This window comes from Marmota flaviventris, chromosome 16, assembly GCF_047511675.1.
Source record: "Marmota flaviventris isolate mMarFla1 chromosome 16, mMarFla1.hap1, whole genome shotgun sequence".
Taxonomy (NCBI): Eukaryota; Metazoa; Chordata; class Mammalia; order Rodentia; family Sciuridae; genus Marmota; species Marmota flaviventris.
Window position 1 is genome coordinate 47,481,662 of NC_092513.1, and position 17,162 is coordinate 47,498,823.

General features: G+C 46.5%; 1 protein-coding gene across 3 annotated transcripts in view; it reads right to left on the reverse strand.

Moving 5' to 3' along the window:
* The window catches only part of Cables1 (Cdk5 and Abl enzyme substrate 1), a 115,265-nt gene that overhangs the window by 45,577 nt on the left and 52,526 nt on the right, over positions 1-17,162 (reverse strand). For all 3 annotated transcript variants that reach the window (XM_071602862.1, XM_071602861.1, XM_027935644.2), the window contains exon 3: positions 13,766-13,858. In XM_071602862.1, the coding sequence (XP_071458963.1) occupies positions 13,766-13,858 (93 nt within the window). The remainder of the gene's footprint in view (positions 1-13,765; positions 13,859-17,162) is intronic.

Below are 17,162 nucleotides of genomic sequence, written 5' to 3' on the forward strand. Positions count from 1 at the left end.
TCCAACTACTGTAGCTAACTTCTTTTATGCCCAATGGTACACAAAAAGTCACATAATTTTCACCATCTGTGACATACAAGACTTTACTTGAAGTCAAGAAGGCCAGAAAGCCTTGCTCCAAAAATGATGACTTCAAAAGAGGAATTAACTCCAGGGAGATGGGTCTTTAAAGAATGAAAGGTCACATTTCCACACAAACATCTGTCAGAGGGGGGAAAACATAGCAAAGGAAAAAGCTCCACAGAGCTGCCGCCCGCCCATGTGGGCCAAGATGCCTCTGGAAACGCCATGTTCTCCAAAACTTCCAGGAAGCACTGAGTATGCCCTGCAGCTGGAAGTCATCAAACTTCTCCACAAAACTTGATTTCCATGCTCCTGGGAAGTGTGGCCGGTAGGAGGGATCTCGTGACTTCAGCCCACAAAGCCTCCCTAGCCTCACTTTGCTCGGGAGATACTGGAGCTTTAGAGCTGCCAGGAGACGCTCCACACATAGCCATCCCTCTTGAATCTGCTTTCAGCCCCTCAGCCCAGAGCTGGAGGATACTTAACCAGGGAGCGTCTGACACCACCCAGGATCCTCAAGAGTTCCATCATTTGCCACAAGCTGGCTTCTTGTTCCATTTCCAGACTCCTGGGGAGTCTGCTGGCCACCACAAAGTTCAAATTCATCCAGGTGGAATATTCCCTGACAGCGGAAATATTCTTGTAAGGACATTAAAAATGAGAAACCAGCTTTAAGGGGTGAAGGAAATCATGTCTCCCACAATGGAGGTACAGACAGTGAGGCCTGATCGTAGCCCAGGGGTGTCCATAGCCCAGTGTCGGGGGGTCACGTCCGGTACTGGACACACCTGCAAAAACACATTTCCCAGATTCATTCCTTACTGAGGCCCAGTATCCATGGATGTGCCTTGTTTGGAAATAGGGTCTTTGCAGATGCAATACAATTAGGATGAGGTCATATTAGATTAAATCCAATGAACAGTGATCTTATAAGGAGAGAGGGATCTGGAGATACCTAGACAGACACAGAGGGACGAAGACTGTGAGGCACAAGCCATGGAAACCAGGGACTGCCAGCAACCCGAGAAGATGCCAGGGACGATTCTCTCCCACAGCCTTCAGGAGGAACACGGTCCTGCACGCCCAGCCTCCAGAGTTGAGAGAACCCCTTTTTGTTGCTTTAACCACCCATTTTGTGGTGCTTTACAGGGCAGTCCTGGAAAAGAAAATCTAGCTGGCACCGTCACTCTCTTCCTGGCAGGGCTCTGTGCCACACGTCACCTGCTGGGTAGATCCTCTGGACGTCTATACTACATTTGCCGAGCCCCAGGAAGATGAAATGATAGAGACAAACATCAGGAACCAAGTGAGCGGAGTGAAATCTGGAAAGCCCAGCTCCACTCTGACCCCCTTTCCCACAGCTGCTGCGTCCTCTCCTCACAATGCTTTATTAAAATCTGGAAGAAGGGGGACTTGACCCCTTTCTCCCTCTTCTGAAGGGTTGGCAATGACATAATGAGAGTTGAGCGAAAACAGCAGCAACAACAAGAAAATGTTCCTGTGCGCCCCATTCAAATACTCATTAGCCATTGGGGGATGCGCTTCCTCCTTGGGAAACGCTCCGCTCGCTGTTGGAGGTGGCTCATTCTGGGTACAAGGGCAAAGCAGAGTTTGTGGGGCATCCAAGAACATTCTTCACAAAGCGATCTGTTCCCTTCCTGGAGTGGTATGGAGACGATATCCTGGTGCAGGGAGCTGGGAGGAGGGAAGGAGCCCCTGGAGAAGAGGGTGCTAGAACAAGGAGCCTGAGGAGGCAGTGGGGCTCACCTGGTTCAGGACTTGGTATCTGGGTCAGGCCCTGGAGGAGGATTCCAGCAGGTGAGAACAGGAAATGCAGGGAGAAGGGAGACTTAGACAAGCTGCAGGGGACTCGAGAGGCAGGCAGACAGCTAACACACATCAAGTGGAGAGATGGGGTCACTGATATCGGTGGTATCAGTCTTCTTATCATGACTATCATTATTACCACCACCACAATCACCTCCATTACTGCTATTATTATGACTACAGCACAGGCCTTCACTGCCTGCTAAGGAAGTGTACTTTATCCTGCAATCTAGGGAGTGGCAGAAGATTTCAGAGAAACAAGTTATGTGATCGTCTGCCCCTCCTCCTGCCTACCACAGATATTCTGTGAGCACTCCCTCTATGCCAGATATTGCACTAGGAGTTGAGATTCAACTCCTAGATCAACGATGCAGCCAAGAGCTCTATCCCAGCACAGCTTGGTGTGGGGTCGGAGATATGTTTACACAGGAGTGTAAATTCTGAGATGGGGATGTAGAGGGCGCTAGTGAGCACACAGAAGAGCAGCTAACCCAGCCTGGAGGAAAGGTGGGCTGCCTGGAGGAAATGACCAGATGAGTAAGTGGCAATCAGGGTACAGTAAAGAGAGATGTTGGCTGCAAGGACTGGTGAGGAGGAGCACAGAGCCTAACTGAGTACAGTACAATTCCCTTCACTGCGCCACTCGCCGGCGTTCCCACTGAGGATAGTACAGTTCCCTTCACTGTGCCACTCGCCGGCGGTCCCACTTCCCTCTGCAAAGCACTGACCCACGATGCTGCCTCCCACAAAGCTAAGGTGAAGGGCTATTGTATAAGCCACATCCATTGACTTGCATGTGTATGTTTTTTGTGTCCCAAACCTGTTTCCATTAGTCATACTTATTACTTCTATTTGCTTTTATTCAATAAAAGCTGCACTAACTAATGTGAAAAAAAAAAACAGGAAAAAAAAGAGGTGTTTATATTAAAACACTGCTGAATGCTTTTAAAAATCCAAATAAGGGTGGGGATTTAGCTCAGTGGCAGAGCACTTATTTACCTAGCACATGTAAGGCCCTGGGTTCTATCCCCAGCAAAACAGAAACAACAACAACAAATTCAAGCGAGGCCAGCCACTGGGGGAAAAAAAATGCAGTTGAAGTAAGTATAGGTAAGGTAACTACAAAACTTTAGGGGAAAAAATGGTCAAAATCCGAAAGGATTTGCACTTAAGATTTTTGGGTCCAGTCTGGACATCCCAGCAATGGGTGGGGGTGAGGACATGCGGACAGTTGATGTCACAAACTCTCCCTAGACCCACAGGCAAAGAAAAGACTGTTGAACCAATAATCACTAAATATGCCTTAAAGCACAATGCTAAATATGTACAAATGTGTACGTGACTTTGTGGGCATTTCTTCTAGCGTTTACCAACAGTGGCCCTTAACCAGGCACTACTGTAGCAATTCAGCACAGCTGAAGGCTGGCATGGGGGGAAGAGTGCAGGAACTGGTAAGGCACCGGTTAGCGGACCTGGAGTCATCCTGGAGCAGGCTGGGGGCCCCCGGCTTCAGTGGGTGATGGAAGCCACGGCACAGAGGAGCTCTCACAGGGATGGCAGTGCCATGAGCAGAGGGTAGAGGGCTGGGATAGAGCTGTGAGGAAAGCAGCAGGTCAGGATCACAGAGACAGTGAGGCAAGGGAGTGTGCCATCTGTTAGGGCCTCCATGACAAAGCACCAGTGTGGCTTAAACAACAAAAATGTATTTTCTCACAGTTCTGGGGGTCAAAAGCCTCTGAAGTGTCACCGGGGCCCTGCTTGGATGGATAGGTCCTCTGTGGCTGCGGATAGTTCTTTGACTTGGGCGGCATCACCCTCACCTTCATAAGGCAGAAGGCTCTGTGCGGTGTTTTAAAAGACACCAGTCACAATGATGGGGTGTGGGGGAGTCCACTCTACTCCAGCATGACCTTACCTTAACCAATTCATCTGCAATGACTCCATTTCCAAAGAAGCCCACATTCTGTAGTACTGGGGGTTAGGATTTAAGGTATGAATTTTGGGGGACACAATAGGGAGGTAAGAAGAAAACAGGTTGAGCCTGGTGTCACGGAAGTTAGGAAATCCTCCAGACAGCCCCCTAACTCTCTGCTCTAACAGGACAGCACTGGTAACCGTGTCCTCAATGTGGCCCTGGTTGGTCTGTTAAGAATAATTACATTTTCCTTCCAAGCACTGCCTGCCCCTGCTGGCCGCGGCTCCAGGCTTTTTCATTAAGGGGAGAAGTAAAACAGATCTGCCAAGAAGGTTCTGTCCAGGTGGAAGTGGTTTCCAACTCTACACTTCCTTCTGTCACTCTTCCTATTGTCTGTAAATCACACTGGCTGTAAACAGCAAGGGCTTAAGTCCATGAACTTTCCAACAGCAAAGGTCGCACGTGTGCACACACCCACAGAGGCACCTAGCGCACTTGAGATTGAAGATCATTTCTCTTAAGGACACAGAAAACGCTGACATCACAGCACCATCTCCATGCTTTTTTTTTGGGGGGGGGGGGAGGTGTGCAGGGGGTTTACTGGGGATTGAACTCAGGAGCACTCCACCACTGAGCCACATCCCCAGCCCTATTTTGTATTTTACTTACCAGACAGGATCTCACCAAGTTGCTTAGCACCTCACTTTTGCTGAGGCTGATTCTGAATTCACGATCCTCCCGTCTCTGCCTCCAGAGCCACTGGGATTCCAGGCGTGCACCACCGCACCTGGCACCTCCACACTTTTTGAAGAGGTATGAATAATGAAACCTGGGCTGTGTGATGCTGAGCCAGCACCCAGGCACGGCTGGGTCTCCCTGGGCACCTGCATTCTAGTGCCAAGTGGCAGCTCCAACCTTCCTCCCACTACTCATCAGCACAGGCAGGTAAAGCGAAGGAAACATGACGGACTGAGACATGATGGGCAGCGAAACCCCATGGGCTGGGAGCCTTGGTGACAGGATCCTTGGTGATGGCCTAGAAGTTCTGGAGGGCTCCTTCAGGCTGGCCACTCACTTTCCCTTAGATCCGAGCCTTTGCTGCAAATTGGTGGCAAATGCAAAGATGATAGGGATGAAGTTTCCCTGCTGGACTGCTGCTGTTGCTGTGATGGGAATTGAGATGCATGCTCAGCAGGGACTGTTCTCCCAGAGGACACACACTGTCTGTCACACACTAGATTCGTTCCAGAGAGAAGCAGCAATGATACTCATCTTCCTCCAAGGCAGTCTGTCCACATTTATTTTTTGAAACATGCCACTTTCTCCAACTCATTTTTCAAACTAAATCAGGCTGACGGAATTGATGAGATCACAAACAAGGTCTTAGTGCACTCAGGGCTTCATGAACCCCTTTTTCCTCCCAAAGTTTTCATTACCAAAAAGAAAGGCTACCATGCGATTCTAGTTCCGGCTCTTTTTTCATCTTATTTCAAAAAGATAAAAAGGTGCTGAAATCTTCCATGTTTTTTTTTTTTTAAAGTTTTTTTTTTCCTATCGAGTTCACACTTAAAAAGAGAAAACACGCTTGCTCATTTTTTTTTAAATCCACTCCCATGCCATGTCCTTTTATTTTTTATTTTTTTTTTATTGGTTGTTCAAAACATTACAAAGCTCTTGACATATCATATTTCATACATTTGATTCAAGTGGGTTATGAACTCCCATTTTTACCCCGTATACAGACTGCAGAATCACATCGGTTACACATCCACGTTTTTACATATTGCCATACTAGTGACTGTAATTTTAAATCATTTTGAAAATTCCTCCCAAGGGATATCACAGCTCAGTAGCTCAGTCCACTTACTGTTGAGAGCATTTCTCTCCTTGTTCACAATGAAATGCTTCTGGAAGAAGCCCCAGGACGTGGGCACTTCCGGGGCATGTGGCAGCTGTCACTGTGTGCGATGTAGACGTTCCAAAGTCCAATGACCTGGAAGACTCTCATCTGTTGTTCTCAAAGACACATGTTTATGAGTCTCAAGACTTGCAAGCACAAAGAAGAAATGTCCTTCCTTTCCTAAAAGGATGATGAGGGTGACTAGACATCACTGTCATGAAAGTACTGGCTGTCTTCAGTCTTCACGCTCAGAATCTCTGCTTGCCGCTCTGGGGATTCAGTCCTACCTGCCCAGCAGTGGGCTTTCACATAGCAACAGCTGGCCTTGCTCACCGAGGCTCTGTAAATGCCTGTCATTTTCCAGGGTGTAACTTTAGGCCCAAGGACTGAGCTCTGTCTTTACTTTTGCTTTAAGTCAGTGAAGATGCAGATGGGAGTTATGGTGATTGGCAGCTCCCCCTGCCAACCACCCTCAACCCAGGATGTTGAAGGGATGCTGTGGTGTGGGCCATTGGCTGCCTCTCTTCTTCACCAAAGGAGCAGATGTACATTTATAAACAGTTTTTTAAAGGCCTCAAGTTATTTTGAACTTCACATCAAAATGAATTCATACCACCCTTTAATTAATAATCAATTTATTTTTGGTGGTGCTGTTTTTTTTTTTTTTGGTACCAGAGATTGAACTCAGGGGCACTCAACCACTGAGCCACATCCCCAGCCCTATTTTGTATTTTATTTAGAGAGACAGGGTCCCACTGAGTTGCTTAGGGCCTTGCTAAGTTGCTGAGGCTGGCTTTGAACTTGCAATTCTCCTGTTTTAGCCTCTCAAGCCGCGCCTGGCTGGTGCTGGGTATTGCCTCAGGGCCTCACACACGCTGGGCAAGAGTTTTACTACCACTGAACTTCATCCCCAGTCCCTCACCCTTTGATTTTTCTATAAGAAAGAGGTACCTCACATGATCTGTAATGCTTGTCCTTAACTCCTGGTTGGTCAGAGTGGTCACATTCAAAGGCTGGCCAGGTCATGCCTCTCTTCTGCTTGGCACCCTCCATGGCTCCTACCTTGTCTATAAGCATAAGTTCCCCAACTTCTTGAGGCTCTTCTCCTCTCTTCCTTTCTCACTCTGCCCCACCATACTGGCTTTCTTACAGTTCCTCAAACACCCCCCTGTGTTCTGGCCTCAGTGCCTCTTCAACTACTGTTGCATCTACCCTGTGGCTCCTCCTGTTGGGATAGCACAGGGATGGCTTCCTCCCCTCGGTGCTCTCCCTGGGTGCTGCCCAGCACGCCTCCCCCACCCCTGGCCCTCAGCGGCTCCAGTCCTTCTCCATAGCGCACGTCTCTCTCTCCTGCTACATGTTTAATTGTTTATCAACTGTCTCCCAACTAGTCTCCAAGTCCTCAAGGCAGGACCTTCCCTGTCCACTTTATTCACTACCCTATCCCAAGAGCCCCACCAGAGTGGGTGTCGGGAACACGTTCTGAACAGACCATACTCGGGCATCACCGCAGCCCGTGTAGTTAAACCACTAGCTGGAAAAGGGAGGGGGGAGTCCAGTCCAGGCAGCCCGCAGCAAAGGGGATGGTGGGAGGTAAACACCCATGTGCTGTAACAGCACGAATGGCATGGTGGAACGTGAAAAAAAGTCTCTGTTAAATTCTGATTTTTTAAAAACCTTTCGCTAAAGGCCAAGGACTAAAAAAAGAATGGCTTAAGCAAACTCATAACTCAGTGTGAGAGACACTGAAGTCCAGAAGGAACTAAAGACTATTAAAAAGAAGACTGGACCCCCAAATTTCACCTTCCGTCTAGAAGCACGATTCCTTCCGAGAAGTCTACTGCAAGGGGACCATCAGAACACAAATCCAATGTCCTCAGTCATGACACTCATGCTGATCCCAACACAACAGATGGGACCAACCCTAACTGTATGCCAAACAACAACAACAAAACAGTATGCAAAAGCCATACATGTGTCTGATACTAGCCTACTATGACATGCTAAATGAGCTTACACTGTACCTTACATCAAATTGTTTGCCTTGTGAGAACACGCTGTGTATTTAAATGCCAAGATTTTTTTTCATATGAACTTCTGAAAAAGTACTGTACTGTAACTGATAGTTTAACTAAATGACATTTGTGCTCATCTTAATCTTGGCGAACCGGGCTCCGCATTTCTAGCTGATGAAGCAACTGCATCCTGGTTCCCGTTGGTAGCGTGCATTCTCTCTGCCTGTCCCTGCTTCTGGTCTTCCATGTGCTGCCTGCGGGCGGGTGAGGCTTCCCAGCTTCCTCTCCAATCACAGTCTATGTGGGGAGGAGATGCTGCTGCTGGGAACACCGTGCTGTTCTGCTCCAATCCCCCACTGCCCCCCACCCCCTGCAGATGACGGTCAAAGGTCACTAACAAACTCCAGCTGCAGCAGCTTCTGCTGCTTCAAAATCTTGCACCGTCCTATCCACTGGGCTATGCTCGCCTCCAGGAGCAGCCTAATGTTTTGCTGAAATAAAAACTGTAATGTCTACAGCAGCCCCCTCATTTACTAACCTAGTTATTCCATCCATGAAGATGAAGTTAATTTAACATGACTTTTCCTTGGTGAACTCATGCGGACAGCAAGCACCCTCCACATTCTTTGCTAAAAAGCACAGAAACCATCTGTTCCCAATATCTGCCTGCAGTCGGCCCCAGGCTTCTCCAGGGTGATTATCAGAATTCACCCTCCGCTACTACCGCAGCCTCTTTCCTACACAAGGCGGCATTTGCCTGGGCATTAGACTCAGAACTGCTTTTAGTCTTCATGGCATTTTAAGGAATATTTCTAAATTCTCTCCAATTCCTGGGATCTGAAGACTGAAACCTACTAATCAGACCTCTCCATTCATTTAGTGAGTGCCTACTGTGTGTTGGCACACTGCTTTGTTTAGGGTCTACATTTTATAGTTCTGCTTGAAGAACTATAGTTCTTTATAGTTCCTCTCTGAAGAGGCTAAATGTAGGCCAGCAGCTGCCATCAACCCCAAAAGGCTCAGATCCTGTCCCTTCCTCTGCTGAATATGGTTTTAAAAGCACCATGGTGGGCTGGGGCTAGCGCTGGGGCTGGAGCTGAGTGGCACAGCACCTGCCTAGCATGTGTGAGGCACTGGGTTCGATCCTCAGCACACATAAATAAATAAAACAAAGGTATTGTGTCCATCTACAACTTAAAAAAAAAAAAGCACCATGGTATCAGTTATGTTTTATTTTATACATAACAAAAAATATGCCATAGGACAATTTGTAAGAGTATAATTCAGTGTCACTAAGGACATGTACCATGTGTGCAAACATCCCGTCTACTTCCAAAACTTCTCTGTGACCCTCAAACAGAAACTGTGCCCACTCAACAATAACTCCCCCGCCTCTCAGCCCCGAGTAAGCTCCCGTCTATTTTTTGTCTCTAAGGGGTTACCTATTTTAGATATTTCATATAAATGGAGTCGCACAATATTCTGACCTTGTGCGTCTGGCTTCATTTGTTCGCTCAGCAGCATTTTTGAGGTTCACGTGCATTTGATTCCTCTTCATGGCCCAATGACCTCCCGCACCACGTTTTTGTTTTGTTTTTCCATCTATCCTTTGATGGACACTTCTTGTCTCTACCTTCTGGTTATCATGAATAATGCTGCCCTGGTCTACAAATACCTGTTTGAATACTTCGTTTCAATTCTTTGGGGTGTATACCTAGCAGTGAATTGCTAGCTCATGTGGTAATTCTAGAGTTTTTTTTAATGAAGTACCAAACTGATTTCCGTAGCAGCCACACCACTGAACGGTGCGACCAGCAAGGTACATGGGCTCCAGTTTTCTTCTCTTTCCAATGGTATTTAGTTCCTTTGGGGCTTTAGTCTCACTTTATTTCATTCTTATAAGCTTGCTTAAACCATTCTTTTCTAAGTCGTAATGATTTTTAAAAATCAGAATTCCAGACTTCTCTCACACTCAACCATGACGTGCTGTGTGACAGTGTATGGATTTCACCTTTCCCTTCCACGAGCAATCAGATACCTGCATTGGAATTCCACCTTCCTCCTCCCAGCTGTGTGCTCTTTCGGCTGAGAAAATCAGTGCTTTAGTTTACTATGTTTGTGGTAACAAATTACCACAAATTTAGTGACTCAAAACCACAGAAATTTCTGATAACTGTGGAAATCAGAACTGACATGGGTCTCATGGCTGGAATCCACTGGAGGCTTTGGGGAGAAGTGGTTTCTTGCCTTTTCCACCTAGAGACTGCCTGCATGCCTTGACTTGCAGCCCCATCTCTATCTTCAAAGCCTGCCAAGGCTGGATAAGTCTTACTTCACATTACCCAACACTGATAATCTTGCTTCCCTCTTCTATATTTTTTGGGGGAGGGGTACCATGGATTGAACTCAGGCACTCAACCACTGAGCCACATCCCCAGCTCTCTTTTGTATTTTATTTAGAGACAGGGTCTCACTGAGTTGCTTAGCGCCTTGTTGTTGCTGAGGCTGGCTTTGAACTCATGATCCTCCTGTCTCAGCTGGGATTACAGGCGTGCACCACGCACCCAGCTCCCTCTTCTACTTTTAAGGACAGTTTACATTGGGCCCGTAATCTCCTACTTACAGGTCAGCTCACTAGCAACCTAAAAGCCCTCTTGCCATGTAACCAAACATATTCAAGATCTACTCCTGAAGACTGAAATTTATTTAAAAGGTACCTCCACTCAGGCATTCAGCAAACACATATCAAGTCTTGAGTTAATGAAAAGTATATGAAATACTTTTGAGTCTGACACCCCGTAAGCAATCAATCAATGTCACCCATTATCATATATCTATTATAGGCTCTTTTGGCAACATGGTCCTAGCCTCAAGAATTCACTCCTTAGTCTACACTTTTGGAGATCTGTGCCTCTAAAATCCAGGGGAATGCTGCTTTCCTTTCCAACTATAAGTCTACCATGACTCCCCCAGGGTCCCAGAGCACCATCCTGTTTTCTGTGTTAAGCCAGAAGAGCAGCAGCCCCCGCCTCATGACTTCCCCTACCTGCTAATGACAAAAAACACCTACAGGGCCAGTCAAGGGCTCATCACTCCCTTGGGCTGTAATGGTGGAGGCTGTGTCTGGCCTGAGACCTGGGTCAGGGAATGGTCCTTCTTAGCCAGTGGCCTGCAACACAACTCCCAGTCGCTCTCAGCTTGCTTCCTCGGCACTCTCCAGGCCCCAAGGTTTATTCCTCAACAGCTGCTTGGACATTATTGGCCATGCAGTCTACTTGGGAATTTTTTTTTTTTTTGCTTTTTCCATGCTACTAGTATTGTCTTTCATCCTATCTGGTTCTCCGTTTGAGGATATCTATCTATCCTCTTCTCCTATCTCAAAACTGCTTTTCAAATTCTTGCTTAGGTCAGAGTCTCACCACAAAGCTGTCGCTCACTTTGTGAGCTGCTCTCTGGTCCTCGCTATGAGGAGGGACCCAAGTCTTCCTCAAGACTGGGCCTCTACCACACGGTCAGTGGATCTGGGGACAAGGGAGGGAGCCTCAACACCAGGGTCTTCAGTGAGGAAGAGTGACTGGGCCCGGGGTCTGCCCTGCTAGGAGGCTGGGCTGGGTTGTGCTAGATGTAAGTCACCAGGAAGTGGCTCACCGCTGGACAGGAGAGGACTGGAGCGGTGACTGAGAATGTTGGGGTTGGAGGAACCTGGGCAGCTGTGCACCTGCCACTCCTGAGGTGGGGCCAGAGACCCCTACCATGAGCACCCCCGGGACCCCTCCTCCCACCACCACTGGGGCTGCAGCTCCTCCAAGTAGCACAGCCCCCCCCCCACCAGGAGCCCCCCTCTGCTCCCACAGTGCTCTGTTTCGCTTTCTCCAAAGCTGGGTCACAGCCTCTCATTCATCGGCTCCTAACCACAATTTCCTCCTGTCACCTCAGAAATCCTATTTTCTTCCTGGCTTCCTCCCAGGTTCTGAGGACAATCCATCCTTGCTAATAAATCTGAGGGAGGAAGGCGAGCCCCTCCAAAACATGAGGCCCTTTCACGTTCTGTTGGCACTGGAAGGGCAGCTCTCACCTGGGCAGGTACGGCCTACAGAGGCCTGTGGTCCTCACAGCTCTTGTTCCTGCCCTCACTTCCAGTCCGTGCGTCCTGGGTAGGCCAAGAGACCCTCGACAACCCCTCCAATCCCCCCGCAAACTTCCAGCCACTGGGGTCTCTCCTGTAGATGCCGCTTGTAGGTCAAGGGTACGTGGGGAGGTGGCTCCAATAATGTCCTTTGGAAATCCCGTGAATCCAAATCTTTTATGAACTACATCCTCTCACTATCTAACCATGCCAGGGAATTATCTGAGATGAATGCACTTAGCCAGATGAATGCACTTTGTGCCAGCCTCAAGAGGCAGAATACTGTTCATTTGGCCCATTTTGTTGGCTTTGTCATTGATTTTATTTAGGAATTAAATCCTTTCCAAGCTTATGCTAAGGTGAAAGAGATGATGGGAGAAAAAACACAAATGTAAATAAGTGACAGTTATGCTAAACATACTCGAAGAAAAAGAGATCGTGGTTAAATGAATAGAGTACAATAATTGTAAGTGACAGTATGTGTAAGGGTGAGAGGAAATTTGTTTAAGTATTCCAATGAAAAAATAACAGTTGAGTATATTTTAACTAAAAGCTCTGTACTCAACATATGAACATATAGCAACTTCATTTTGTTGTTCTAAAACCATTTCAAAAACCATTTCAACTATTTTAAAATTAGGTTCCCTATCTTGATGAGGCTTAAAAATTAGATATAAATAACTCCAAGAAAATAAACTGTAAAAACCACAGTCATTAGTGTTATTAAGTAGGTTGTAAACTGTATTTTTCAACAACCAAATTACAGGAATTCTGGAATTGAAGGAGCCTCACTGAAAGCCAGTTTAGCAATTTTCATTTTTTGTAAGTACTGGAGGACATTAGTAGGGCACATATGGTCTTCTAGAAATTAGCAGATCAAATAAAATGGGCCAGGTGTGGTGGCGCACACCTCTAACCCCAGCAACTCAGGAGGCTGACGCAGGAGGATCGACAATTCAAGGCCAGCCTCACCAACTTAGTAAGGCCCTAAGCAACTCAGTGAGACCCTGTCTCTAAATAAAGTGAAAAAAAAAAAAAAAAGGGCTGGGGATGTGGCTCAGTGGTTGAGTGCCCCTGGGTTCAATCCCCCTTATACCACCACTACCCCTCAAAATAAATGATGATCTGCAGCAGGACACACTTCTGGTCTGGGTCAGAATCTCTAACTCGCCCACTCTAGCCAGCAGGGAGGAGCTGTCCCTGAGGGTTACAGAGCATCAGAGGATCCAGAAACCAGGAGCCTGATTCCCACCACTGGGCTGGGATGAATGCACTTAGCCATGCGATCATAAGCATGCTGGCAATGACGATTCTATTTGTCATCAGGAGAGTTTTGAATCTCAAGGCCATATAAGTTTCAATTACAACAATTTTTATTTAATAATGCTTTTCAAAGGAAGCACCCAAGAGCTGGAGAAACACCTATGTCAGAGGTCAACTGGCCCAGGAATCTGAACCAGCCCTGAAGAAGAATCTGTTGGCAGAGCCTTGGTTCTGTCTTCCTAAAGAGAGCTGAAGCCAGAGTCAGCCAGAACCAAAGCCAAGAGCTAGAGCCAAGTACAGGAGCAGATCTGGCAGGGAATTTATTGACCACCGCATACAGTGGTGGTAAAAAAAAAAATGAAAATAAAACCAACAAAGCAGGGAGAGAAAACCTGTTTTTCTGTTCAAAGTGTTTTATAAAAATATTATGTATTGCTCTAAAAAAATCGAATTTTTGCTGGTCTAAGCCTCCCGCCAAGATTCCTTTTGGTGATTCTGGAAGGAGTGGGTAGAGATCATCTGGAGGGGGCAGGGTCCCCTGAGATCCCTTTCATCCTAAAAGTGTAGGCTTAGCCTTGTTCAGCTCTGGCCATGAAAATGGTTCCCCCTCCAACCCCACCCCCGCCAGGCAAGGCGGCTTTGGGTTCAGGTGGTACCTGCCATTCCTGGTATCGTGTTGCCGCATGTTCTTGATAAAATGAATCTTCTTAAAATTCTTTGGTCTGGGCGAACCTGAGAGAGTTCGACATCTGAAAAATAAAGTGGTTTCAAAAACAGAGTCAGTTGCCGCTGGACAGCTGAGACATCTCCACACAAAGACAGGAAGGAAAGACCAGACAAATGGTTTGAGTCACCCCCAGGCAGGCAGGAGTCGCTGGGATAATGAAGACAATACGGCTAGAAGCAAGGAAGTTAAAAAAAAAAAAAAAACCCCAATGACAGACAACTTCCTTGATAATACCGATAATATTTTATATGCGTCTCCAAAAGCTGGCTAATGAAAACTACAGTCTACAGTTATCATAACATAGTCTACACAGATTCCAAAGACATTATTCTTTATTGTCATTAAAAAAAAAAATCCTCCTGCATCAACACAGGTAAAGGGAAGAGAAAGTTATAAATTTAAAGGCTCTGGGGCTAGAGCAATAACATGGGAAATTCAGTTTCAAAACAATCCTGAATCATTTTGCTTCCAAAGCACAATTTTGGCCTGACTTGCCTGGACGGTTGCCTCAACTCCAACTTGACCATGCTTTTAATGTGAAGAAGAATCAACCCAGCTAGTGTGTTTTATCTTTTATTTATTTATTTTTTGCTTTAAGGTAAATTTTAAATAAATATCTACTGAATCAAAGTGACCTGGATTCAAATTTTCTCCCCCACCCCGAAATATATGACATTCACTGTACTGCAAGTCTAAAGGCCATATAGATCTTATTTTTCTATACAATATGTTCAAAGTTACCTGGGAAATTCTAAGTTACAAAACTAACATCATCATCACCACCACCAAAGCAAAAAGCCCAATAAGTGAGAATTTGGTCTTTTCTTGACAAAGGGAGCTACGACTTTTCTGGGTACCCCCCCACCCCCGCAACCCCACACACCAAAAATCCTTTTTGACCATTGGCTCCAAGAGCTGGCTTCTGCTGTGGGGCACAGGTGCCCGTGACCTTGTTTCAGAAAGCAAGTTTGGGAAAGCAGTGCCCAGCTTCACAAAGGCCAAGCAGAGATCTGGGCTGGGACCTCATCTGAATTCAATCAGTTCTTACTAATAGGCTTCAGGCAAAGGAGTAAGATCAAGACCCAACAGGAAGTGACCGTGTGAGGGGCAGGTATAGGAAGTAGGCTGGGGAACGGGTAGGATTACAGGCCTGTAGGGCAATCCCCATCTTTACTTTCTCCCAGGAATATCTCCAGGGAGGTCACGCCTGGCACATCTTCCACCCACCCTGACCTACACTTCTAACAAGGGCTAGTACTTCTGGGAGACCTTTCTCATAGTGCTGAATGCTATTTTCCCCTCCTTAAGAAACAGCACCTTAAAATGTAATTTAACTTGCAAAAATACCTTTGAATAAGTCAGTGTGACCAAAGCAAAGGGATATACACTATCAGATATTTCTTGGCCAAGGGCCTTCCATGGGCTGTGGATCCAGAGAAGGACAGCCCCACGTCTGATCATCATCTACTCCCTTGGAGCCAGAAGCTTTGGCAAAGACCACATCCTCCCAACCTCCACCATGAACTCACCACCGTGAGTTCTGACCCATGACCATTTGGGTGTGCAAGTCACTTAAAGTTTCCACTGTGTCAGACACAGAAGGTTCTAGAAATATGGGATTGCTGAACAGAAGAAAATCTCTGAAAACCTAAAGGAAGGTATGGCTCCAGGGGTTTCTAGATAGGGCCAAGGGCTCAGAAGTGTCTTACTTTTACCTCACTCTACCTGCAAAAGCAGAGTTCTGGGCCAGCTAGTCTGAGGGTGGTGGGGTCAAGAGATCAATAGTGCAGTCCGCTCACTGATCCTGCCACCTTAACAAACTCTAGCACCTTCCTCCTCCCACCTCCGGGAAGCAGGAACTGGTGCCAGCCCATAGGAGGAAATCCTAGCTGCTCCCCATCTCCAGGAAGAGGAGTACCAAATTCCAGGAAGTCAGCAATAAGGCCAGAGGTAGCTGTCCATGCCAGCTCAGCAAGGCGGCAGTGGCAGTAAGAACTTCAACAGCAGAAGCCACCAGCACCTATCAACAGGATAACTCAATAAAAGTCCTGTTTTTCCATATCAGCTCCCCTTTCTAACTATATACCCTCCTAATCTAGCTCTTCATTCAGCAAGCTGTTTGTTGTCTTGCCTTTTTAAAGCACTCAACTAAACCACCAGGGAACCTAAGCGATGCTTTAAGAGAATTGTGGCATTAGCAACAACTGCCAAGGAAACAGGGATACCGAGTGCGCCGGTTGCAGCAGGTTAAGCAAAGAACAAATTAATTTCAAAGCCGCCTGCATTAATCTGTAAATATCCATTTAAAACCATACATTTTAAGTGATGCAAAATTAAAGTAGGATAGAATTAAATTAAAAACTAATTTAATGAAAGATTAGCTCTTTCTTGTTAGCACTGATTATAGGATACACTTAATGATGCAAAAGTTTTAATAGATGCCTTGGAGCCATTTGTTTTATGTGCTAAGCTTAAAAGCAAGTGGGGCTAAAAAGCCTTCCACCCCCACAGTTCCCAAAACATTTTGATGTCATTACTGGTCCTTTCCTATCACAGACTGGAAAGACCCTCAGAGATCAGCCCACTCAGCTCTCCCATTTTACAGATGGGAAAACCAAGGCCCCAGAGACACTAATGAGGTTGCAAGGCCACATAACCAGTTACAATAGTCAGGCCAATCTCTCAGCACCCCAGATCCCAAAATAAAGGACCCTTCTTCTACACTGTGTTAATTTTTATTTCCTAGGAGCAAGTACATTTCTAAGTTAAGTATGAGAAATATTTTTTTAATTAAAAAAGTCCATTTGGGAAAATAAAGACTTCTAAAACTGCTGATTTCTGATTGTTTTAAATGGTTTACACTTATACAAAATTGGTTTGAATTTTTCATCACTAGATTCTGTAAGTGAAAGTTCAATGAAGTCATAGTTAAGGTAGATAAGCCACTTTTTTACTCAGCTCCTTTGCCAGTCTAGACAGATTCTGAGAGGAGGGTTCCAGGATATAGACCATGAACACAGCACCCAGGTTCCCCTCCTAGGCTCCTGGAGACTCAGTGTCACCTGTGTTCAGAGGCACAGTGGCCCTGTCATGGAACCCTGGGGAGAAAGAACTTTCAGGCGCCTGTACACCGAGTGTCCTGCTCACAGCTGCCACACAGTTCTGAAAACTGAAGCTTCTAGCAGCCTCTTAAAGCACCAGGGCCCTTTTTTAGCTTTCTTCACTGATTTCCCCATTTGTAGCAGGGGGAGAGGGAGCCTTGGTCAGAGGTGACCACACTGCTCTAAGGCCAAAGCCACTTGCAGCCACCTGAAGACATTGCTCCT